The following is a 24,966-nucleotide window of genomic DNA, read 5'->3' as shown; positions in this document are numbered from 1 at the left end:
GGAGCCCAGTTTCCGAACACATTCTTTCTCAAAAACCAATTATATGTGAACCAGTCTGTTCCACCAATCGCCTGTCAGAAATATATAGATATTTGTCACTGCAAAAAGATAGCTTGACAAGCAACTATTGTGTACTTGTTAAAAACAAAATATATGGGTGATTTTGTCAGATAATGATCCGTCTGTTTATCTCGTCTCGTTCAGGTGGACTCATCCATACAGAATACCAAAGGCATCTTGATATTGGTGGTCTACTTACTGCCCATCTGTAATAAACTCATCAGAAAGGTTGGTAGGTTCATACCATTTTTTTCCAGCTTTGATTGTGCATTTCATTGTGTTTGCACATTTATTTATCTTCATGCCAGGGCTGTGCAATATATCAAAATACCGCAAATGTCCATATCAGGACATGCATATCGCAAACGGTTTGCAATAAATGAGCGATTTAATACGTAAATAATAAAGTATCTTTGTGGGCCTGCCACAAGCACACCTTTTGAAGGACTTCTCAAGGCTGATTTATACTTTGCATTTCGAGCCTCCGCAAACTACTTTTTACTTGACGCGCTCGCATTTGTACTATTATTTGCAACAAAAGGGGGACTCGATGTAAGTGCCATGACAAAGGGAAGTTTCATAAACTAATTTCGAGAGGAGCATGTGATATGATTGAGCACTGCTGGCCACTCATCCGTAATCAGTAATGATCCAATCAGAGTGATCCTAGCTTAATATAAATAGATCACTTTCTCCTTTTTGCTCCGTCTTCGTTTTGGAAGAATCCCCCCTTCCACCCCATCTCCTCCTTTTTCTTCCCTTTCTAAAGGGGGAGCTATCGAGACCTACCTAATCTCTGATCCCCTGATATGCTTATTGACCGGGCGGGAGCCCTGGGCTTAAATATCTCCGAGCTCAGGGTTCTCTCCCGGGACAGCATGCCAAACCAGCCATAAATTCCAAGCATATCTAAGTGGGAACTCTTGAAATAGTTTTCAAGATGAAGTTAGCATCCAACGATTTTATTGCACACCTTCCAGCCAATCAGAATCAAGAATTTCAACAAACTGTAAAATAAGTTGTTATATTCACTTATCGTACACGTATTCACTTATTGTATAGCTATATTGTTTAAACACTTGATTTGTCATTAATTATCAGTACGTTTTTAATGTATACGTTGTTAATCAATTTTTTTCTAAAACTTTTCTTGCAAAATAAATATCATCAATGAGTACATTTAACACTTTAACTTGTGTACAATTAACAGCGAGGACTTTATACTTTTACTGAACTTTACCTTAGGTGCTTGATTTGTGTGCTTTGTCCACCACTGTTTGCATTTATTTCCATGTTCTACCTTTAATTGCAGTGTAAGTCAGAGCGCAGCTGCCTGGCTTCACCCCAGCACTGGAGGGAGAAACAGTTGAGCGCGCCCGTCAGCGAGGAAACTCTCAACGGCAAAGGCTCCAACGGATTTGGGGTCAAATCCCTGGAGCAGCACATGGCCAATCTCACATTCCTGGAGAGCAAATAACTCCCAAAACCAAAGGCGCTCCTGTCTGTTCTTGTACACAAAGTGCATGGCGGTGCACTCGCTCACAACGTGCCATTCTTTGTGCTTCTGCCCATTCGCTTTGTGGTGTACGGTAGCGTTAGCATTGCCAGCCTCATTCCAAATACCAAAAAAAGAGATATATCGAAGAAAAAGCAAAACAAAACTTTATTGCATGTGTTCAAGTCATTATTTCGAGTTTAATGGCTGGTAAATAAGCTACGGTTTTAACCGAAACAATATTCAACAATGTTTTTCGTGATTAGCCAACGTTGAGGTGTACATGATAAGTTTTAATGCAAAAAAACAAAACACTCTGCACACTGTATTTAACATAACTGCCTCATGTACAAGTTGATGCCAAATATGTCCAGTTTTAATCATCTTCCTACACTGATCTCAATACAAGGGCAGTCGCTTAAGACTGTAAGACACAAATCCGGTATTTTTTGGATACTATGATGAGAAAATAGGCATCTTGATGTTCCGTTTGAGAGTTTACAGGAAGATATGTTGTTTTCTAAAAAGGAATTTCTGAAGGATGTTCATGAAAAAGGCGGTTTCTTTTAAAGGACACTCCTTTTTAAAAAAGACTCATTTTAAGTCCCCTAGAGTTAATCAGTTGAGTTTTATCATTTTTGAATCCATTCAACTGGAGAAATTTTAGCTTAGCTTAGCATAAATCATTGAATTGGATTAGACCGTTAGCATCTTGCTCAAAGATGTCAAGAAAGCGTTTTAATAATTTTTCTATTTAAAGCTTGACTCTTCTGGATCTTGCATAAAACCAATGAAAGATGAAAAGTTGCCACTTTCTCGTATTTCTAGATACGGAAAGTTCTAGAAAGTTGCTTATTTCTATTCTGATACGGCTAGTAATATTACTCTCATTATGATGTCATAATCAAGACACTTTTCTGTTGGTCTTATTAAATGACTTAACTACATTAGCTTCAAGCTTTAAATAAAATAGATAAAATTAGATTTTTATCTTATTTAGATTTTATTAGATTTAGAATTAGATTTTTATTCTTAAATTTAATTAGATAAAATTATCTAAACTTTTTTTTTTTACATATTTGAGCAAGACGCTAATGGTCTAATCTGATTAAATTTTTTATGCTAAGCTAAAAGAAGTCACCTAGAGTTAAACTGTTGAGTTTTACCATTTTTTAATCCATTCAACCGATCTTCAGGTTTAGTGGGAGCACTTTTAGCTTAGCTTAGCCGGAACTATACTCTCATTATGATGTCATAATCAAAAAACTTTTTCGATGGTCTCCGTACATAAAATTATTAAAACTTTTTTGACATATTTGAGCAAGATGCTAATGGTATAATCCAATTCAATTATTTATGCTAAGGTAAAAGAAGTAACCTAGAGTTAAACCATTGAGTTTTACCATTTTTTTTATCCATTCAGCTGATCTTCAGGTCTGGCGGGAGCACTTAGCTTAGCATAAAACATTCAATCAGATTAGACCGCTAGCATCTTGGTTAAAAACGTCAAGAAAGAGTTTTGATAATTTTTCTATTTAAAGTTAGACTCTTCTGTATCTTGTGCTAAGACCAATGGAAGATGAAAAATTGCCACTTTCTAGTCCGATACGGCTAGGATTTCAGGTCTGGCAGAAACACGTTTAGCTTAGCTTAGCATAAATTATTGAATCGGATTAGACCATTAGCATCTTGCTCAAAAATGTCAGGAAAGAGTTTTGGTCATTTTTCTATTTAAAGCTTTATTCTAATGTAATTACATCATGTACGAAGACCAATGGAAAATGAAAAGTTCCTGATTTCTATTCCGATATGGCTAGGAACTATACTCCCATTATGATGTCATAATCAAGAAAGTTTTTTGTACATAAAGTAACTACATTAGAATCAAGCTTATTTATGGAAAAATTTGAGCATGATGCTAATGGTCTAATCCGATTCAATTATTTATGCTAAGCTAAAAGTACCCCAGCTAGACCAGAGATTGGCTTAATGGATTAAAAAGTGGTAAACCCAACTGTTTTCCTCTAGGAGACTAATAAAATTGGCCTACTCCCCAAAAAAGTAGAGTGTTCCGTTAAAGAGAGAGTTTACCTAATAATTTATTCACACTCATGTTGTTCCAGGTCTGTATTTATTCTGACAAACACAAAAGACGATATTTTAAAAACTTTTTTTTTTTTCTCCACACCATAAGAGTCAATGCTGAAGACCATACAGGTTTGAAACAATGCGAAGTGTCATTTTTGGGAAACTTTCTAAATAAGTGTATTGTCATAGGAGCGACAGCCTTGTAATAGTATTGACTGCCTTGTAGGTCACTGTGATTTGTATTTTTACTTCTGTCCTAACAATGTAAGACTTTGGTACATTAACCTAAAAGGTTAGAGTGAAGACGGTATGTACAGTCAATCAATAGTTTAGGCTGTAGTGCATCGAAGAGCAACATTTTAGTAGGACGCAGATAAAAAGGCTCTTCAGCAATGGGTTTCCATTCACACATTAATTCTAGTTGATCCTGTTTCTCTGATTAATAAACCATAAGCTTTAGAGATGATTGTGCAGCTATGACTTCCCATTGTATTAGTGTTGGACCATTTGAATGATTGTTAAATCAGAAAACAAAGTCTAAATATACGTTATTTTTCTTAAAATATTACTGACTGTGTGATTTATTTATGCTTATACAGCAGTTCTGTCTGGTTCTTGAATCTGATATACTGAGAGCCGGGAGATGTTAAAGTAATATCAGCAAGTGTACAGCCTCTTCACCCTTTTGTATTATTCCGCCTACATGAGTGGCAAGCAGAGGACTACAGTTATTGCAGACAAATATAGCAGCTGTTGGACAACATCATGTACTTTTGAGGCTTTTTTAGTTGAGAATGTAGTTATTTAGATTGCAACTATGCAGTTTATTTAAAAGGATAGTGCCTACTTTAAATATTTTGGATTTGGAGAGATTTAGTGTGTCGGCGGTCAGCCTGCAAAACTGCAAAGGAGAAAAGGCTGTTGACATTCCGCCACAAGATGGCGACAGAGACTGCATAATAATTCCTTAATAGAGAAAAACAGCTTTTGCTTTAAACTACAGCTTAACAAATCATTACAGAACAGGTAAGAGACATTCTAAGTCTATCTCTTGCTTTTGTATGTTGTAATGCTACATTTATACCATAGTAATCTGGTAGTGTTTGCTTTGACTATTTTAGGGTTAATTATTGTGATATTCCAATTGCAACCGAGAAATACCGGTGAAATCTCTGTAGACTGATGGCATTTCATGCCGTTCTTAATCTTAAAATGTCAACAAAATCACCTGTTTTGACATCATTTTAGACATTACACTAGAAAATTCAAATGCTAGTTCTAAAGTGACGTTGGAAAATTAGCAATGCTTTCTGCTGTTCTGATGTCAGCTGCAGATGTGAAGAAATGGGAGAAAAAAAGTAGTTCCTCTCACAAAAGGATTTTTGAGACTGTGTTTGATTTTTTTTATTTATTGGTTATGCTGTCGAACTAGGCCTGAGCCGATAAACGCTATTATTTTGAAGTGATAAAATTTGTCAATAACAATGATAGGCTCTGGACTGTTTTACTCTATATTGATCTTACAGCTGCTTATTTACACCAGAAATGTGCAACAATGGGAATCTAAAAATGTGTTGATATTAGAGCTGTACTGAATCTTTGGCCAACGAAAAATTATTGGCTGAAAACGTTATTCCATTAAATGGCTTAACATTGTCAGTTATTGTTGGGGTACTCCTAAATCTGGAAGCATTAACAACTGATTTTGAAATATATATCGTTAAAGTTCCTTATGGAAAATAATTATCCAGATTGCATTTTGGCCATATCGCCCAGCCCTACGTCAAACTGTTGTATAAATGCAATATTACACTTGCAGCAGTGCGATATGGCTGTATATAATCACTAGTGGGTCACTAAGGAACTCGGCCTGTGGCCTCGAGCCAGCACACGCCTCCCACCAGTGCCGATATACAGCCATATAGCACTGCTACTCATGTGATATTGCTCATATATGACATTTACCTTAACTAAAGTCATCTTTTTTTTTATATATGTCTTTGAACATGTTTTTTATGTTCTCTAGTGGCCACAAAAAATGTTCCTTTGTTTTTGTAAATCGGTTGTGTTTACACCCTAATTTACTAGGTCTGGATTAATCGTGGCCATAAGTTAAGAATTTGTTTGCTCATTTTTGTAAACAGTAGCCATGATTTACTAGTTTGTTTACACTATTTGAATCATAGCCATGCTTTATTTGTAACTTATAACATTGAATTCATTTTTTCTTTTGTTTCTATTTACTATCACTGAGCTAATTATTACTATTCTAAAAGTCTCCAGCATATTTCTCACCAAATGTTTGCTCAATACGTTGTCTCAAATGAAACGCAGAGCAGATACAAGCCTAAATACTACTTCGAGATATCCTTATAAAATCAACATAACATCAATATGTCTGAATAAAGAGCCAAATATGAGTTTTACTGGCCAGACATCCCTTTTGGCCACTACTGTACATTTATTTGGTGTGTGTCCTTTTTTTGTGTTACAATAAATGTAAACGTATAAGACAAAGCATATGAACACACAAAGGCCTGCTGAATGGAAAGATGCCCTTTATTTAGCATTAGCTGAAACTATAATGACCTGCAGAAGGCAAATAATGTGTCTGTTTGGTTACAGACATGTCGATTTTCTTAAAACTGAAAACATTTGTTAATGCAACGAAATAAACCCTAAAAAACCAAACAAAGCTGGTCATCTCTATGCATCTCATGAATAGCAGCCCAACGAAACATGTTCTGGATCCAGCAGACAAGTCTTAATTACTTCAAGTCATCATTCTCTTAATTTTTTGGGGATTCAAAAGTTCACAGACATGATGTTTTCACCTGCTTGACGCCATTATTCTTCAGAAGAGTCTCAGCAGGTTGATTTCAGCAAGGCACTTCTTGTTGGTTTCTTTTGGTAAGTATCTCCTCATATTGTTCTCTGGTCAGAAGACCCTCTGTGACACTCTTACTCTCTTCAAATTTAGGTAATATTACAGCAATGTATCCCTCTGTGGAAGGCTGGGTAGAAAAAAAAGTCAGAAAGTTCTTAGATTTGAAAATAAGATCGACATTTTTTTGAGTTGTACTGAAAGTTATGATGCATTAAGATGATCACCTTTTCCATTAACAGATCTGGCTTGTTTAGAATGACTTCATTGACTTCTAGAAGTCGTCCTCTGATACAGCTGTGGAAATATAAGCGTGAATATAAGGGAATCTAATCCTGCAATGCACTCTGAAGTGTTTTAGAACATTAGATTTAGTTGCCTATTACTAGAAATAATAAACGGTAAAAACGGTCAAACTACTTCCTTTGCAAACAAGTGTGTTGATGACTATACACTACCTGACAAAAGTCTTGTCACCCATTCAAGTTTAAGGAACAACAAATAATAACTTGACTTCTTGTTGAGCATTTAGTGTCAGAAGTGGCTTATTTGAAAGGCAAAGGCCTCTAGATTTGCTTATTTTACCTAAATAAAATATGATCATGCCTTGATTTTTAATTATTTAATTAGGACAGTAAGATCTGACTTTGCTTAGACAAAAGTCATGTCACCTAACAGAGATAATGTTCAGTATAGAATATAAAGTCATGCTGCAGTGGAAAATGCAAGCATCTCTGCAATGACTCAAATAACTTTATAAAGTCATCTAAAATGGCAAAGAAAGTTTTCTTGCAGGACTCCCAGAGTTCATCAAAAATCTTTGGGTTCATCTTTAATGCCTCCTCTTTCATCTTACCCCAGACATGCTCTCAATAATGTTCATATCTGGTGACTGGGCTGGCCGATCCTGGAGCACCTTGACCTTCTTTGCTGTCAGGAACTTTAATGTGGAGGCTGAAGTATGAGAAGCAGCTCTATCCTGCTAAAGAATTTGCCTTCTCCTGTGGTTTGTAATGTAATGGGCAGCACAAATGTCTTGATACCTCAGGCTGTTGATGTTGCCATCCACTCTGCAGATCTCTCCCACACTGAATGTAACCCCAAACCATGATTTTTCCTTCACCAAACTTGACAGATTTATGTAAGAATCTTGGGTCCATGCGGGTTCCAATAGGTCTGCTGCAGTATTTCTGATGATTGGTGGAAAATCTACCTTTTGCCACTTTCCAAATGATCAACTAGAAGTCAAATTATTATTTATTGCTTTTACAACTGGATTCTATTGTTACTAGTAACACATTTAAATTTATTTGCATTGATTCTATGGGAATCTGTAATTGAGAGATCGACTATTCAGTTTTAACTACTGTATATAATTCATCATTTTTATTAATTCATTAGCTACAACAATTTGTTTTAAATACTATTTCCTATCATTAGACATTAGTGCCTAATTATCACATACTAGTACCATTAAATACTCTTACCTATTAAATAGATACTAGTATTTATTCATTACATAAAATACATTATTTCATATTTATCAGATACTAGTACTTATTCATTTGGTACTTTGATCTATTAAATAGATACTAGTACACATTTGTTACATATTAGTACCTGGTGATTAGTATCAGTTTATTACAAACTAGTTCTACATCACTAGTAAAAAATGTGTATTTTATTAGTACATTTTTTTTATTGAACTCTACTGTGGCCATTCAGCCAAATCATAAAACAAGTTAAGGAAGCAGATCTGACAAAGCAAGATAAGAATTGTTTTACTACCGGTGTAATAAATGTGTACTAGTATCTAATTTATAACTACTAGTCTCTATTAAATGCACACTAATATCTAATAAACAAGTACTAGTATTTAATGAATGCTTACTAGTGATGTATTGACCTTATTCTAAAATGCAGAAGTGCGCCTGTTTTCGCGATTGTTTTAGAACTTCCGATTCAGTCGCCTATGGGTGAAATGACTAGGAATAATAAACGGCAGAAAACGGTCAAACTACTTGCTCTACAAACAAATGTTTACATGACTATATAAACCAAGTAGAGTAATATAATAAGGAAATATCAGTTTGCAACATCAAACTGCGAAACGAGCAGCTTTTAATGTCTAAAAATGAATAGAGTGAATGAGACCAGAAGTCTTGAGCCAAAAAGATTCAAATGGCAGCACCCACTCATCGGCAAGGAATAAGGTGAATAGGAATGTTTGCAAAGTACTATAGATACTACCTTATACCTATACTAATGTGTAATGAACAAACACTAGTATTTAATGGAAATGTTATAGATGAAAAGTTCAAATGGTACTTTGCCATACGGTGAACTGACAAGTTTATTTGAGATGAGAGAATTCAGAAGTTGTGTCTACATGAGACTGACCTGAATATGGTGAACTCCTGTTCATCTGTACATGTGATTCTACATAGAGGGGCAAACTCTGTCAGAAACTGACCACCCTGCAGAATAAACAATGCTGTTGATAGTGTTCAATGTTCAAGGAAAGCGTAAATAAAGATGCAGAAGTAATTAATCACAACCATTAGTGTATTGATTGTGCGTGTAAACAGTGTGAAAATCATTGAAAGCATGGCCCTTACTCGCTTTGACTTTCCAGAAACCTTGTTCTTCAGACGGCTGCATCCGTCACTGATCTGGTAGTTGATGTTTTTAATTTTACGTCCATTCTGAAATATGGGATGAGACTCTGCGAGTGTGATTACGCATATCCTGATAAGAAGAAAATAAGGACACTGCAAAGGTGAGTTTACAAATAATTAGTGGTGTCAAACAATTAATCGCATCTGAGATAAAAGTATAATATATATAATATTCACTTTTAATACCTTTTAAGACCCCGCGGACACCCTGTTTTAAGACTTTTTAAGACCCCACAGACACACTGTTTTAAGACTTTTTAAGACCCTGCGGATACCCTAAACTACATCTAATCTTATGCATTTACTTTAATTTGATTATAAAACTGTGCAGCAGCAATTAAATAGAAAAGTATGAGTAATTTTTATTTTACATACAACAAAACATATTGAAGGCAAAGCTGCTAATATTTTTTAAAGATTAAAGTTGAAGGTTTGTATTTATGTACAGAGTAAAAATGTATGGAAATATTTATAGAAAAACCCCACAAACAATTCTACGAGTGTTATAACGTTGTACAGTAAAACACGCTGTAGTTTAAATTAAAATATATGCGAGTACATAATTGAAAAAAAATACATAAATAAAATCTAGGGCGACGCAGTAGCGCAGCAGGTAGTGCTGTCATCTCACAGCAAGAAGGTCGCTGGTTCGAGCCTCAGCTGGGTCAGTTGGCGTTTCTGTGTGGAGTTTGCATGTTCTCCCTGCGTTTGCATGGGTTTCCCCCACAGTCCAAAGAGGTGGTACAGGTGAATTGGGTAGGCTAAATTGTCCATAGTGTATGAGTGTGTATGGATGTTTCCCAGAGATGGGTTGCAGCTGGAAGGGCATCCGCTGCGTAAAAACATATGCTGTATAAGTTGGCGGTTCATTCCGCTGTGGTGACCCCAGATTAATAAAGGAACTAAGCCGAAAAGAAAATGAATGCATTTATATCTACCTGTTAGAGTGCTGTAGAATGCAGTGATCCTCACATGGCTTTCCTTTCAGATCTACAGTAACGTTAACATACGCATTTAAAATTCACGATTTACTTAAAATTACAAACGTATAACGCATATATTAAATATATAAACAAAACTGTTTTATATTAGGAATACTAATCCCAGTGAGCATTGGGGTAAAATGAACTGAAAACAGAAGAAAAATAGATTTGACTAGCTCATATTACCAGTTCTGTACCAGCGAGTGAAATAACGATCGATTACTGATGGAGCTTTCTTTTCTTCTTTGTCTTCCATGTCTATATCCACTTAAAACAGCGATTATGTCGAAATGAAACCACAGAAAACCCAAACACAGACTGTTGGAATTCAGGCAGCGTTGTTTGAAACCGGACTGAAAATTAGGCTACACAAAAACAGTCCGCCAGCTTCCGCTTACACTAAACTGGAATTGCATGGAGCTTTTTATATATCTATATCAACCACGTTCCCTTTTTCCGATAATAAATGTATATAACGTGTTATTCGAGCTAAATCAAACCGTAATATCAGAGGAATCTACTATTAACACTTTTTTTCCGGAACTACAATCGTGGCACATTCTTCCGGTTCGTTTTAAGTGTAACACATAGCAGCGTTGAAGATGGCAGCGCCAGTAATGGACACATGTCATGTCTCCTGTTGTGCAAACCGTGCTCCTAATGTTGTGTCCTGGGGCAGAGGAGGGCTCATCGCGTTTGGGACATGTAATTCAGTTGCCATTTATAATCCAGAGGTACTGATTGTGTGATTATTTAACTCGCTTTGTTTGTGATGCTGGCATGTAATTTAACTCACACTATAAGTATTCTTTTTTATTTGCACTTTCCGATTCTTTAATACATGTATGTGCAAGCTTAAAACCCAAACCGATGTTTTTGAGAACAGATTTTGATATTTTGATTAGGTAGTTGTATAGTTAATACGTTTTATGTATGGTCAACTGTCATGTATGAGTGACAGGTGACTGTGTTAGTATGACAGGTTTGTCTCGAGCTGATGTTTTTTATGAATTGTCATCAGGAAATAAGAGTTGTCGATCTGCTGAATAAACATACTGGAAGGGTGAACGCCGTCCAGTGGGTCCATGAACCAGACTGCAGTAAGTTTTTAAACGTCTTGAATAATTGTCAAAATCTATCTGTTACAGTTTAAGAGTTGTGAGGACATTAATAAAGTATTAGGGTAAAGTTGGTTTTATATTCGCACATCAGCTCACTGACAACTTGTGACATGCCCTCTTATATTGTTTACCACGCAACTTTGAATGTACGACCACAACACGAGGACTATTTAATTGATCAAACAATGTAGTATTTTGATAGCCATTAGCTGAAAATATGATTTCCCTCTTTAGAAATTGGAAAGAATACTATTCCGACCGAGATTATATTATTAGGCAGAAAGTCCCAATGTGCGAATAAAAAACAATTTTACCTCAATGAAAAATGTGTGGTATTGTTTTATCACAATGATTGTCATAAAAAACTGTAGTTTTGCTAATACCACGTTTAAACAGTTTATTGTAGCAAAACTATAGTGAGTTTGTTGTTATTGTTTTTTAATAAGCATGAACCCTGTGTATCTGTAGGTCCAGAGAACCAGCTGATATCTGGTGGGTCAGATAATAATGTTATTGTTTGGGAGAAGCTGGATGGGAAGGTGAGTGTTTACCTAAAGTAAAGACCATAATGATGACAAGCAAAACTTGTTTTTTTATTTATCATGTACATTTTTATACAACGAACATTTATATTAAATCAGCTTTTACCAATGGATTTTACATTAACATGAAAATAAATGTGGATTCTACATAAATACTTTTATGTGAGTTGCAATTTTTTTTGTAAAACATGTACCAAGATTTCAGCATCACTTTTCATCTATAATCATTTATAATACCCAGTTGCAACAAATCACATTAAGATGAACTTTAATGATGATATTATTATCACTACAGTTGTAATTAAATGTTTTCTTTTTATTGCAGTGTTTTTAATTTATATCCTGGGAAAAATGTCAAATTAGGAAAAAAAAAGTCTTAATTTGATCTGCGATTATATTGAGTTTATTTTTTGTTGTAGTTCAGAGCATGCGCAGTGTGTTCAGGACATTCAGGGCCAGTGTGTGCAGTGGATGCAGTGTCTCTTTCCTCCTCTCATTTACTGGTGGCCTCAGCATCATCCGACTCCACTGTTAAACTGTGGACATACAGCTCTGATGCAGGTAAGTTACGGAAAACTCACTTGGTTTATCAAAAGAGGATAGTTTTAAAGCACTTAATAAGTGTTTGAAGACTGTAGATTTGCTAAGGCTGACATCTGCTGGTTGGTTGTTGTAAATGATTGCTCTTGAAATTTTGGTTTCGATCATGCAGTTCAAAGTCATTATATTTGTTGTCTTGGATTTTAGAATCCAAAAAGAATAGAATGACAAATGTGATGTACTCTAGTACAAACATTTGGGAGAGATAAGAAGTTACATTTTGATCGAGACGCTTTCTCAAAAGATGAAAGGATGCTTCATGTTTAAAATGTTTTTAATTTTAAGATTTTTTTTTCCAAAATAAATGCTGTTTGGTTTCCACAGATTATTAAGCAATGTTTTAACATTCATTCATTTTCTTTTGGCTTAGTCTCAGAGGTCGCCACAGCGGAATAAAACGCCAATTATTCTGGCGTATGTTTTACACAGCAGATGCCCTTCTAGTTGAACTGGAAAACACACACACACATACCCATAGAGTATGACCAATTTAGTTAATCCAATGCACATGTACCGCATGTCTTTGTTCTGTGGGCGAAACTACTGCACCCACAGGAAACTCACACGAACAAGGAAGAACATGCAAACTTTACACAGAAATGATAACTGGCCGAGTCAGGACTTAAACCAGCTACCTTGATGCTGTGAGGTGACAGTGTTTAGCCTTCCTCCCTTATGTTTTTAACATTGAGGATGAAATAAGAAATGTTTCTTTCAGAATATCAGAATTATTTCTAAAGGAATGTTCATCTTTGCATAACAATAAATTGCATGTTAAAGGATTATTTCACACATTAATAAACATAGCCTTTTTTTGGTGAGCCGAACACCAACAAAAATAACAAAACTGCCAACTCTGCACTTTTGAATTTTATTTATCATGATTGTTATTTATTTATTTGTATTATATATTATTAATATTAGATTTATTTTATATATAATATTATGTCCTTGACTATTTTTAGACAAGTCACATTTATTTGTAAAGAGGAGATGAACATTCTTCATCATGTGGTTTATAATGTCTCAACTTCAAATATAATTTTAAATATATCTCTGAAGAATTAAGAAAGCACAAGCATTGCTTAATTGATCCTACAGCTTTTTTTATTCTGCTGTCTTTGCTTATTGTGTTGAAGCGGATTAATATTTCTATGGGTGACGGAGGGGCACAGAAGGTCGCTGGTTCGAGCCTTGACAGTTTCAGTTGGCATTTTGTGTGGAGTTTGCATGTTCTCTCCATGATGGCGTAGGTTTCCTCCAGGTGCTCTGGTTTCCACCGCAAGTCCAAGGACATGCGCTGTAGGTGAATTGAGTAAACTAAATTAGCCATAGTGTATGTGTGTGAATGAGTGTGTATGGGTGTTTCCCAGTGATGGGTTGCGGCTGGAAGGGCATCCTAATTAATAGGGACTAAGCCGAAAAAGAAAATGAATGAATTAATAATATTTCTATGAACCTTGCAAAATTAATTCATTCCATTTGACCCTGTGTAACTTAATATTGAACTTAAACCAGTTTGTATCTGATTTGCAACTTCATTAATTAAACGTATATAATTCATTTTCTAAAATAATTTTATAAGTTTTCAAACAAAATTAATTTGACTTACATAAGCTTTTACATTCAGTATGGATAAAAGTCATCCATCTTTTATGAAGGATTAGTTTGTCAATAGGTGCAGGTATACATTTTTATTAAAAAAATATTCCCAGAAGTGACAACAAAAAGGCTAAAATGACTTTAAAGTTTTTGAAATTTGTATAACTTCAAATTTATTTATTTATTTTTAATAAAAAAATGTTTTTAACAGTGCCTCAATAAATTTCTACATTTCTTTTAAAGCATAGACAAAGTTTATTCCCCTACAAAATCATTTTATGAATACAGTTTTATGGATCTTTTCGGGCTCAAAAAGATGTGAAGAAGTGCAGGTTAAATTCTTTGCAGAGTGTACTGTATGTGTTGTGTGAAAACGTTGGGAAAAATGCGACATTTCTTTTTTGTTTTGACACATTTGAGTCACAAAAAGATGACGAATTGCATCATTCCTCCAACATTCAAATGACAGTTATCTAATGAGCTGTCTGCCCTCATGCAGAACCCACCTGCTTTTCAACACATTTTATTTTTTATTTTTACCAAATAAAGATTCTAGGTTTTCCCCGGTTTGATAATTGGTCTAATATTTCAATATTCACCTATCAACAATAGCCTGCTTTAAAATAATAAGTGTTTTTTTTTTTTTTTTTTTTTTGTTATTTCGCAATAAGAATGCGTCACAAGCTGGACAGGTTGGTTCTAATGCGTGGTGTTTTCTGTGCTCTTCATTAGCCGAATGCCTACAGACCGTAGCTTTCGGGAGCGGGTTCATGATGGATGTCTCCTTGGCGCTGTTGCCAGGCAGCAGAGGTAAGCTGAGGCACCCTCTGCTTCATGTTGATTTGCTGTATTGTCCATCTCCCACATGTTCAAATCTCATTCTGTGCTTTAAATATGTCCTGGGGTGACGGTAGCCTGCCTGTTACATTATTCACGTCTGGACTGTAGCTGTATTTTGCGTCTGGGAGCCGGGAATAGACTTGGTCCCTTTTTTCCGTGTGAGTGAGGAGAATATTTCCGTCTCTTGCAGTTCCCGTATTGGCCTGTGGGGGAGATGATAGCAGAGTTCATCTGTATGTGCAGCTCAGTGGACAGGTGAGAGACTCTTATCTGGCTTTGCTTTATATTTACAATCGAAAATAAATTTTTCAGAGACCTGTAACATTTCTCACCTCATTATAGTTTAGAAAATTGTGATAAAATATGACAAGAACTGAAAACATGAATATATTATAAGTATATGAGCAATTCCATGCAAATGTTAACATTGCAATGAGAAAATAATTTGATTTAAGCAAAATAGCGAAACCCTTTCTAAGTTTTTTTTTTTGTAGGCTTGTATATTACAGCACCGCAAAAATATTTAAAAATGTATTTGTCAATGTTTTTAAACAATTATACCTGCCCTGCCCCGTCACAGCAGGAAGCGCTCGCGAAAAACATTCAGCCCCGTTTACACTAACACGTCTTAAATTTAAAATGGCATTTTAGAAGGAAATTGATCCATGTTCACACTGGCATTTAACATAGCATTTCTGAAAAGCCATCGTTCCACACTATATCGCTGAAAACGCACATGACGTGACCACACACATACTCAAACACACTCTGTCATATACTGCAATGCAGGCTATGTGAGTGTCTGACTCTGAGCTCCAGCAGTCACCACAGAGAGCAGTGCACGTCATAGATATATACGTTAGATGTCGCCTACCCTGTTATTGTCTATTGGAAGAATTGCGTCAATAGAGCCGCCATTTTACTACAGGGTAGCGCTCCATTGAAATGAATGCGGGACCAAGGTACAGTGGAGGACTGTGGCCATCCAAAGCCAGAGATATACACATATACACATGTATCTATGATCGGGAGTTTTCCTGGATGTTAGTATGCAATTTTATTTTTTTTAATTACGAAAATTATCATTTTACATCAGTTTTCTGCATTGATGGATCAGTGATCGCACTGGCATTCCTGACAAAAATCTTGTGTTTGTGTGTATGGAAATGTACTATCCACCCTCCCTGTCAAATTTGATTTAATCCATGTCCTGAAACACACCTCCTCTCCTGCTTTCACTTTTCATACTGACGGAGGGAGCGACTCGTTTGTGAATGAATCTCCGTTATGAACGACTCGTTCACTTAGCCGACAATAATACAAGTTTCTGGCACTGCAGCATCTCGTTGTCATTTATTTTGCAGTGTTTGCTGATTTTATTCAACAAAACTAGCATAAGTCGAGTATTTAGTGTGAGTTGGAGCTAATTTGACTTATAGTGAATGCAGTAAGTGACTGTTATCATCAATAACACTCTTGTTTAGCACAAAAATTCAGAACATACAAAAACGTAAAAAACTGACTCTTACCGATGAAATGTTCCGCCTTTTTGCTTTGTTTTCTTTGTTTGCTCGTTATTACACCCGTAGACAGCGCTAAAGTCCCGCATCTTCACTTAATAACACTGCCTTGTCTAGTGCGATTGAATGACATTTGTCTTGGGAGAACTGTACCAATGTGGCGGCGCTATTGACGCATGCTCACGGTCCCTATGCGATATCTAGTGTTTATATCTTTGAGTGCACGTCAGACAGTTTATCAAGGTTGTACTGCTGGATCGCATCTCACTATAGTTGTTAAACGTGATATTTAATTAATCTTGTCTCTATCTGAAGACTCTTCGGTCTTTTGAATCTGTCAGGTAACGTGTCACAGTGTCAGTACACTGCTTCAATCTTTCACTTTCACGCTTTGTACTTTGTAATTTTAGTGAAAATCTCAGATACTGTTGGTTGTGCAACTTTTTTACCAACCAAGTTTGTCGTCATCGAGTCCCAGGTCCCGTGGAAAAAGTGATTGACAGGTGGTAATTTGTGTGTAACTGATCTTTATTTATATATGATTTGGAGGACCATGCAGGTAGTTGAAACATTAGGCAACAAATAATTAATTTGTTCTGAATTAATTAATTATTCATAAATCATTAGTTCACCGCCGTCTACGATGATGCCATCGTCCAACCCAATGTTTCACATTAGACATTGTACGATGCCAAGTTGGTTGACATCGCCCAACACTAATAGAGAGCCAACTCTTATCATTTAGCATTATTTATTTTAGGTTATGCAGCTTAATTCACATAATTTATTTAAAGTATATTGTATACTGTAAACTCATGCATACTTATTTTGATCACATTTTTAACGTAAGTTTATTTTCCTCATTCAATATATAAAAAATGTTTACATATTGATATTTTTCTGATCGCGTAACTCACCTGTGGTTTTGGAAAAAATAAACAGATATTTTAATATAATGGTAACACTTTGTGTATTTATGTTTTAAATACAGTTAACATATCAGAACATATTTATCATGAAAATGATATATAACTTTGATTGAATTGCACCACATATAATGGATTACAAATACATATGATTTCTCACCTCACACGTTATTCACTAAAGTTTGGAAAGTAGTTATAAATTATGATAAGCACTCAGAATATGTAGTTATAAGAATGAGACGTTTTTTGCAGATAAGTTGCGCAGTGTGTAATGCATCACAATCCACCCAAATAATTCAGTCAAATGTTAGAATGACAATATTTACACAACTATCAACTCTTTGTTTATTCATCCTGAGCCTCAGGGACAGCCTGTAGATGCTGATGTCAACCAGAACTTCAATATTTTCCCAGATTCGCTAGTTCATTTTGGCTTTTAGCCCACTAATAATGAAGATTTTTAGGGTGTAATATGTTACAGTTGACTTTATTTTGCTATACTACACCCGGTAGAAAAAAAGAAAAGAAAAATGATATCTAATGTGGTCATACTAAGCATTACTGATTGCTGCTAAGAGTGTCATGCTAAAACTGTGAAAATCAGATTTAATTCCTCAATTTAAGACATGGTTAACTTATATCACTCAAATATTGCACATGGAAAGAGTCTGGTATGCAGTTATTGGGAACCTTGATAAGTTTTACAATATAGGTTAACCATTTCTTAATCAACTGGACGAATATAATGTGGATTCGGAGCAACAGTGTAGTGCTTTTATGTTTGCTGCCCCTTTTTGTCTGGCTCTTTGTATTTACATTGAAACCGTTTACTTGCCCTAATTGTTTTGTTTTGAAAATAGTTTAATTTTTTACATTTTAATTTTTAATAAATTTTTATTATTACCATTATTTTTTTTTGTATTATTATGGCTAATTTATGTGTTTTGTTGTTGTTGTGTTTGGTCATTATTAAATAATGTAAAACTGAAATAAACACCTGTTAAAAAAAATGATATCTAATGTCTGAGTAACGCTTGGTTTGACTGTATGCTGTAAAATCTATCATGTTGTATGTCTCATGTGGGTTTGTTTAGTTTCAGAGGGTTCTGACTCTGACTGGACATGAGGATTGGGTCCGAGGTGTGGAGTGGGCCAATAAAGGTAAGACCTTTTGAATGGGATAAATACGTGTAGGAAAATTGCATTTAGAGTAAATAAAATGTAAGCATTTTTTTTAATTGGACTGTGAAATTAGAGAACTATATCCTTTAGGAATAGGATTTTCTGAAAACAACATTTTTTTGTCATTCTTACTGCAAACTTATATGATCACCTTACTTAAATGTCACCTTACAAGGGCCTTAAAATATTTTTCTGGGGGAAAAGGGCGTCTCAGGCGAAAAAAAAAAAAAAAAAAAAATTGGGAACCACTGGCGTACAGTATACAGAGATGTTTTCTGTCTGATGGCGGAAAATAGTCTGGATATCTAATCATTTCCTATGGTGGTCTCTTTTGACCAGGAACACCATAGGTGTAACAAGGTTGACTAAAACACTCTAAATTTAATAAAAAATAGATCATCACTTTTATACTGTATGTTCAAGTGACTAGTGTGAAAGATACAAGGCCTTGAGGCAATCAGATGTAAAACACAACTTTTAGGAATGTGTTAAAGTTGTAAATCAGTCAGATTTAACCTGAACATGACAGTAAGGTTAAAGAAATACTTAAAAATATTTTTACTTGCATTTATAATGCCGCATAATGTGATAAATGATCTCTGAAACATTTTGAGTTGAAAATTCACTAGACACATTCTGGGGACACCTGAAGCTTCTATTACATAAGTTGAAAAATAGCTGAATATAATGTGTATCTTGCAGTAACTGCGGTGAAAATAGTCCATGGATAAATAAACACCATCCTGAAAAGCCACTATTGTTGTTTTTGCTCTCTTGTTCTTTTATAATGCTGACTGCTGCCTGGGCACTGTAGCTGAAGTAAACAAGTGGAAAGCCTCACATGCTACTTTCTTTTTGAACTGCTGAATGTGTAGATGGAGAGCTGTGGCTCGCCAGCTGTTCACAAGACTGTCTGATCAGAGTGTGGAGACTGTTTGCCAAGACAGCCGCTGAACCAGACCTTCAGACTGACGGCATTATCAAAATGAAGGAGAACATCTTTCAAGTGTCTGGAGAGGGTAAGACTGGAGTTTTTGCACTGATTGTAATTTAGTTGTGTGATGACTTAGAAATTGGCTATTGTTGAGTTTATTAGTTGTGAAGCCATGTGTATAGAAACTCAAAATCAAGGACCGCGTATGCATGGCATTGTAATCAGTCTGAAATTGAACTTGCCAGAAAGTTTAAATTGACTTTGGCTAGACTAGATTCTTAAGTGAAGAAGAATATCTATAGATAATGATATGCCTCTTGATGATAAACAGAGACATACAATGAATTATTGTCAATACTCTGTTGTCATATTTCTTCTCTAGAATTTGCTGTCACTCTTGAAACTGTGTTGGCTGGCCATGAAAATTGGGTTTATGGAATTCACTGGCAACCTCCATCTGTTAAAGGTATTTCATTGGGGTTTTATTTTGTGATATTAATTAGTGAGAAAGAGCCAAGTGTGGTTTTTCATGTCTCTGTCATTTGATTTGAAATTGACTTTATATGTCATGTCAAATTTAAAAATAAATTTTTTATTTTATTTAGCCAGCCGCTCTTGTTACTTGTTGTCTCCCCCTGCAGGTGACTCAGTGGAACAGTCCCTAAAACTGCTTTCTGCCTCAATGGACAAGACCATGATCTTATGGGGGCCAGAGGAGGATTCGGGCATGTGGGTGGAAATGGTAAAGTCACCTTGTTTACTACTTTAAAAAAAAATGATTTCAGTGTATTAAATTTATAAATATTGTCAAATTTAGATTGTGTATTGAGTACTTTTTTATCTTGAACCATTTAAACCATCAGATCAGGTTGCATAGAGACCAATTAAGAATAATGAATGCATTGGCATATTCTGAGAAGCCAGTTGATTTATTTGTTCAGCTTTGTGACATGCTGGAAGTAGCCATCACACATCACAAAATGGGCACACGTTGGTCATAATCTACTGAACATGGTCGGAAATATATATACAGTGCTCAGCATAATTGAGTACACCCCATTTTGAAAATGAATATTTTTATCCATTTCTCAGTGAATTTTGGCAATGTATTTTGGTGCATTTAATAAAAACTTACATATTTTAAGTTTTTAACATAAAATATGTAAATATTAATATATGTTAATTAAAATATTAAAATATGTTAATATTACATATTAACATAAACAGATACATTTATTAAAATAATCATTTACTCATCAAGCATATTTAGAAATTGTAAGAAAATACAATTAATTCAAGCAAAATATTGCAAAAAAATAAATTACAACCTACAAAATGTTAAATTTGAAACAAAATCTTTCTACTTTTTTGCTTCATGTGATTTAATATTTTTCAACAACATATAAATTTGGGTGTACTAGTTTTTAAACTGTTATCATAAGTTAATTCTTTAGCTCCAAGTTTGTCTTCAGAACTAACTAATGTATCTGCACAAATATAATATTGTATAGCTTCCTATTAAAAATATGTATTTAAATTATAGATTTGTGAGGGGGTATACTCATATATGCTGAGCACTTCACATTATGTTCTATTGTTTATTTTGTCGTGTTACAAAATACATTGTTTTACGGTAATATTTTTCATAATTTATATAAACGCAATATTTTAGCCCATTACGCAGATGCAGATAGAATCGTGAATAACGGCATCTTAAGCGTCACATTTTTGAAAGTACAATGTTTACATTTTGCATTTTATTTAGTGTTGTTTTACGTTTTTATGTTGGAACTGTAATCATTAGTTGACATCACTGGAACGTTTCCTTGCTAAGGGGAAAAGACCCAGTGAAGGACCTGTGAACTGGCAAGGAATGGAAAGAAAAGTGTTTTATATTTTATTAATAATTATTTTATGTTTCTGTATTTTTTTATCAAAAAATTGCCCTGAAGTTCTGAACAAAGTGAAAAATATGATCACATATGAATGATGAGTACATACTTTAAAATGTAAAAAATAAATAGTGATTTACATGCATTGGTCGATATACTGTACTGCACAGGTTTCAAAGCCAGTATCTGGAGGGGCGCAACTCTGCACAGTTCAGTTACAACCCTAATTAAACACACCTGATCAAACTTATTGATTCCTTCAGGCTTGTTTAAAAACTACAGGTAAAGCTGCAGTCACACTGCACTTTTATCAAGTTTTGCAGTTCACTGCATTGGAAAGTTCAAGTTTGGTGAACTCTGACCCGTGAAATCGCATCACATGATTATGTGAGATCAATCAAAGATCAAAACATGACCTCTCTTTACAGAAATTTATAACATTGACCAATTGCTTGCTTTTTTAATGTCTAATCATCTTGTTTAATTTAACCCCTTTTCGCAGCGCTGTACAACAGAATTTCCCACACACAGACTCTAGTATGACCGCAGCATTAGTGTGTTTAATTAGGGTTGGAACTAAACTGTGCAGGGCTGCAACCCTCCAAGAATTGGCTTTGACACCTGTGCTATACTGTATATACAGCTGAAGTCAGAATTATTAGACACTGTTTATTTTTTTCACCAATTTCTGTTTAATAGAGAAGATTTTATCTACATATTTCTAATCATAATCGTTTTAATAACTCATTTCTAATAACGGATTTATTTTATCTTTGCCATGATGACAGTAAATATTATTTGACTAGATATTTTTCAAGACACTTCTTTACGACTTAAAGTGACATTTAAAGACTTAACTAGGTTAATTAGGTTAACTAGGCTGGTAAGGGTAATTAGGCAAGTTATTGTGTAACGAGGGTTTGTTCTGTATCGGGAAAAAATTAGGGGCTAATATATATTTTTTTACCTTAAAATGGTTCATAAAAAATAAAAAACCTCTTTTATTCTAGCCGGAATAAAGCAAATAAAACTTTCTCTTGAAGAAAAAATATTATCAGACATACTGTGACAATGTCCTTGCTCTGTTAAACATTGTTTGGGAAATATTTAAAAAAGGAAAAAAAAAAATCAAAGGGGGCTAATAATTCTGACTTCAACTATAAACTGATTTAATGGACAGAAATTGTACTATATCATGATCTATATTGTTATCAGGAAATGAGATTTGAATCTTGTATCATGAAACTTGAAAAACATGCATTTTTAACCGTCCTTTCATGTTCACTTCCCGCTCCTTACTTTAGTCAGGGTATCCGCAGGGTCTTAAAAAGTCTTATGCTGCGTTCACACCAGACGCGAAAGATGCATGATTGATTTACATGTTAAGTCAATGCAAAGACTCGAATAAACATCCTGCAGCACGTTACACGCGAATGAAGCGGCGCGAGTTGAGCATTTTGCGCGATTGACAAAACGCTCAACAAAATGTTTCAAAACATTTTGAAAAACATGACACTTGTATCATGATGTGAGATTTTTGTCATATAGCCCAGCCATACCATGGCATTTAAACTGTTGTTCAGTTAGTACTTAAGGCACTAAGTGTCCAGAACCTTGAACAATTGATACAAGGCAGGATGGATCCATGTTAGTTTTTGTATGGCATTTTTTATGCCAAATGTCCTGTTAGCCAAATATGACAGCATAAATCCTTATGACCATCTCCATTGAGCATCTCAATTTTATAATCATTGCAAAAGCAAACAAGAAACCTGTATAAAACACTAGCAATTCTGAGATATCATTTTTAAAAATCTGAGTATATAGATCAAGCTTATGGAAAAAACAACACAATCCTGAGATAATTTTCTTCCTATTTTTCATATGGTCTGTGCTTTCCATTCATGAACATTTAGGATTGGCAGCAGGGTCAGGAAGTGCTGCACAGGCCATGTCATGCTCTTTGGGTCATGCAGGGAACATCTGCCTATTCTCTGCTAACTGCATCAAATTTAACCCACATGCCGAGAATTGCACAGATACGCTTGTTCTCCTTCATCTGCATGAGGGACTAGGAATGATGAGTTCCTCTCTGGAAAAAAAAACGGGATTGTGAGACCTCAAATAACCCTTAAAACGTGACACTTTTTTTTTTTTCTTGAGTCTCAACGAGACATTTTGATTGGCATTCCTGCTGCAGATAACAGGCATGGCTTCGTGGTTGATTAATAAGAGGTTCTCGCTTTGATCCTGGCATGCAGACATAAGACTCAGGGCTCAGATCAGTGACTCCTGATTCTGACACTTGGTGCGTTGTACTACAATCACACACTTTTGTCGAACTAAGGGATGTCCAATTAAACCGAAAGGCTGTAAGCTGTAATTGTAAGAAGAAAGGAGTTGATTTTTGGGGTCTTGTGTTATACCTGGATAGAGTGGGGTTATTCCACATCCGTTATTTCTGCACCGCGTGTGTCTTTTGTATTGAGCCGTAAAGGGCACACGATATGAGGTAGGTGTGAACTGGGTTATCAAATGTGGATGAGAGCCTTTGAACTGACAGATGCACGGATTCAAAGGAAATAAATGTGGGTTATCATACATCCTATTTGATTTCCACCCTCTGATCCTCTTCTTTCACTTCAGCTTTAGCTCAGGTTAAGAGATAAGTAACAGACGTAATGTGCTCTCTCATAAATTATTATTATTATTTTAAACGTTCTGCAAAAAAAGATAAAAAAAAATCTAAATGTTGTAGCATTAATGTAAATATACATTTTCAGTAGACCAAATACAATTTACTGATAATAAAAATAGCTTTTTTTCATTTAACAGAGACTGAGAAATTATATAAGATTAATTATATTTTTAATTTTATCATCATTATCATCTATTATTATTATTACATTTATTTATGGGAAATTGCATTTATATTATTATTATTATTATTATTAATAATAATAATAATAATAATAATAATAATAATAACAATAATAATAATAATTAAACTACTAAATATTAATTGTTAATAGTAAGAATAATTTACTGTAATCAAACTTGATTTGATATTTATCCAAATTAAATATTTGTATTAATATACCTTATTTAACTGTATGGTTCAGTACTTTCCACAGGTTAGAAATATAGACCATATTAAGGGATGTAAACAAAAACAATGGTCCCAACGTATTTCCTGTTTTACATATTTAATTTCTAAATCTGAGAATCCAAAAAGAGCCACATATTGATAAATAATGTTATGATATCTGTTTTAAAGTTATGGCTGAATTGCATCTTGTTACAGTTATAAAATAGCATGATAACAAGTAGACTTCTCGTCTGGAAGGCGCGAGTACGTCACGTTACTTGTGCGCACCATCCATTGGAAAAAACATACTTGCGCAAACTCTAAAAGATGCAAAATGCGAACGGCCCCAGTGGATACACCTGATTTGTTGACAAATGGGTTGCGGATCCATTCCTTGGCAGTTCACAGGTCCTTCACTGGGTCTTTTCCCCTTAGCAAAGAAACTTTCCAAGTGGTGCTCGCTGCAGAGCCATTTGAGGAGAGGTGAGCTCCAGAGAGGGGGAGCTTAAGCTTGAGCTCCACCTTTTTTGC

The 24,966-nt window shown here is 34.9% G+C and overlaps 3 protein-coding genes across 8 annotated transcripts in view; 2 read left to right on the top strand and 1 right to left on the bottom strand.

Moving 5' to 3' along the window:
• ctnnal1 (catenin (cadherin-associated protein), alpha-like 1) overlaps positions 1-4,206 on the top strand; it is a 124,780-nt gene extending 120,574 nt beyond the window's left edge. The window contains exons 18-20 of one of the 3 annotated variants that reach the window (XR_015515627.1): positions 205-288; positions 1,373-2,258; positions 3,233-4,206. Coding sequence is in view for 1 of the 3 variants with exons in the window: in NM_001144054.1 (NP_001137526.1) it covers positions 205-288; positions 1,373-1,537 (249 nt within the window). In the remaining 2 variants the exon portion in view is untranslated. Of the gene's footprint in view, positions 1-204; positions 289-1,372; positions 2,263-3,232 lie in introns of those variants that run through there. The other 2 variants (XR_015515626.1, NM_001144054.1) reach the window with 2 other exon arrangements.
• A 1,978-nt stretch (positions 4,207-6,184) lies between these two features.
• On the bottom strand, positions 6,185-10,532 carry abitram (actin binding transcription modulator). Of its 2 annotated transcripts, NM_001044929.3 has the most exon segments (6): positions 6,185-6,657; positions 6,755-6,824; positions 8,928-9,004; positions 9,146-9,275; positions 10,144-10,195; positions 10,375-10,532. In NM_001044929.3, coding segments are annotated over 6 exon segments (534 nt in total). In that variant the 5' UTR covers positions 10,445-10,532; the 3' UTR covers positions 6,185-6,522.
• Positions 10,533-10,764: 232 nt separating this feature from the next.
• The window catches only part of elp2 (elongator acetyltransferase complex subunit 2), a 50,877-nt gene continuing 36,675 nt past the window's right edge, over positions 10,765-24,966 (top strand). For 2 of the 3 annotated variants that reach the window (XR_015516007.1, XM_087294611.1), the window contains exons 1-10: positions 10,765-10,922; positions 11,210-11,288; positions 11,778-11,848; positions 12,271-12,412; positions 14,786-14,863; positions 15,084-15,148; positions 18,434-18,500; positions 19,397-19,540; positions 19,838-19,921; positions 20,097-20,197. Coding sequence is in view for 2 of the 3 variants with exons in the window: in XM_087294611.1 (XP_087150737.1) it covers positions 10,791-10,922; positions 11,210-11,288; positions 11,778-11,848; positions 12,271-12,412; positions 14,786-14,863; positions 15,084-15,148; positions 18,434-18,500; positions 19,397-19,540; positions 19,838-19,921; positions 20,097-20,197 (963 nt within the window). In the remaining variant the exon portion in view is untranslated. The remainder of the gene's footprint in view (positions 10,923-11,209; positions 11,289-11,777; positions 11,849-12,270; positions 12,413-14,785; positions 14,864-15,083; positions 15,149-18,433; positions 18,501-19,396; positions 19,541-19,837; positions 19,922-20,096; positions 20,198-24,966) is intronic. The other variant, NM_001044925.1, reaches the window with a different exon arrangement.

Source organism: Danio rerio, chromosome 19, assembly GCF_052040795.2.
Source record: "Danio rerio strain M-AB ecotype USA chromosome 19, GRCz13ab, whole genome shotgun sequence".
Classification (NCBI taxonomy): domain Eukaryota; kingdom Metazoa; phylum Chordata; class Actinopteri; order Cypriniformes; family Danionidae; genus Danio; species Danio rerio.
Note: the sequence above shows the minus strand (reverse complement) of the source record. Positions and strands in the feature narration are given on the sequence as shown.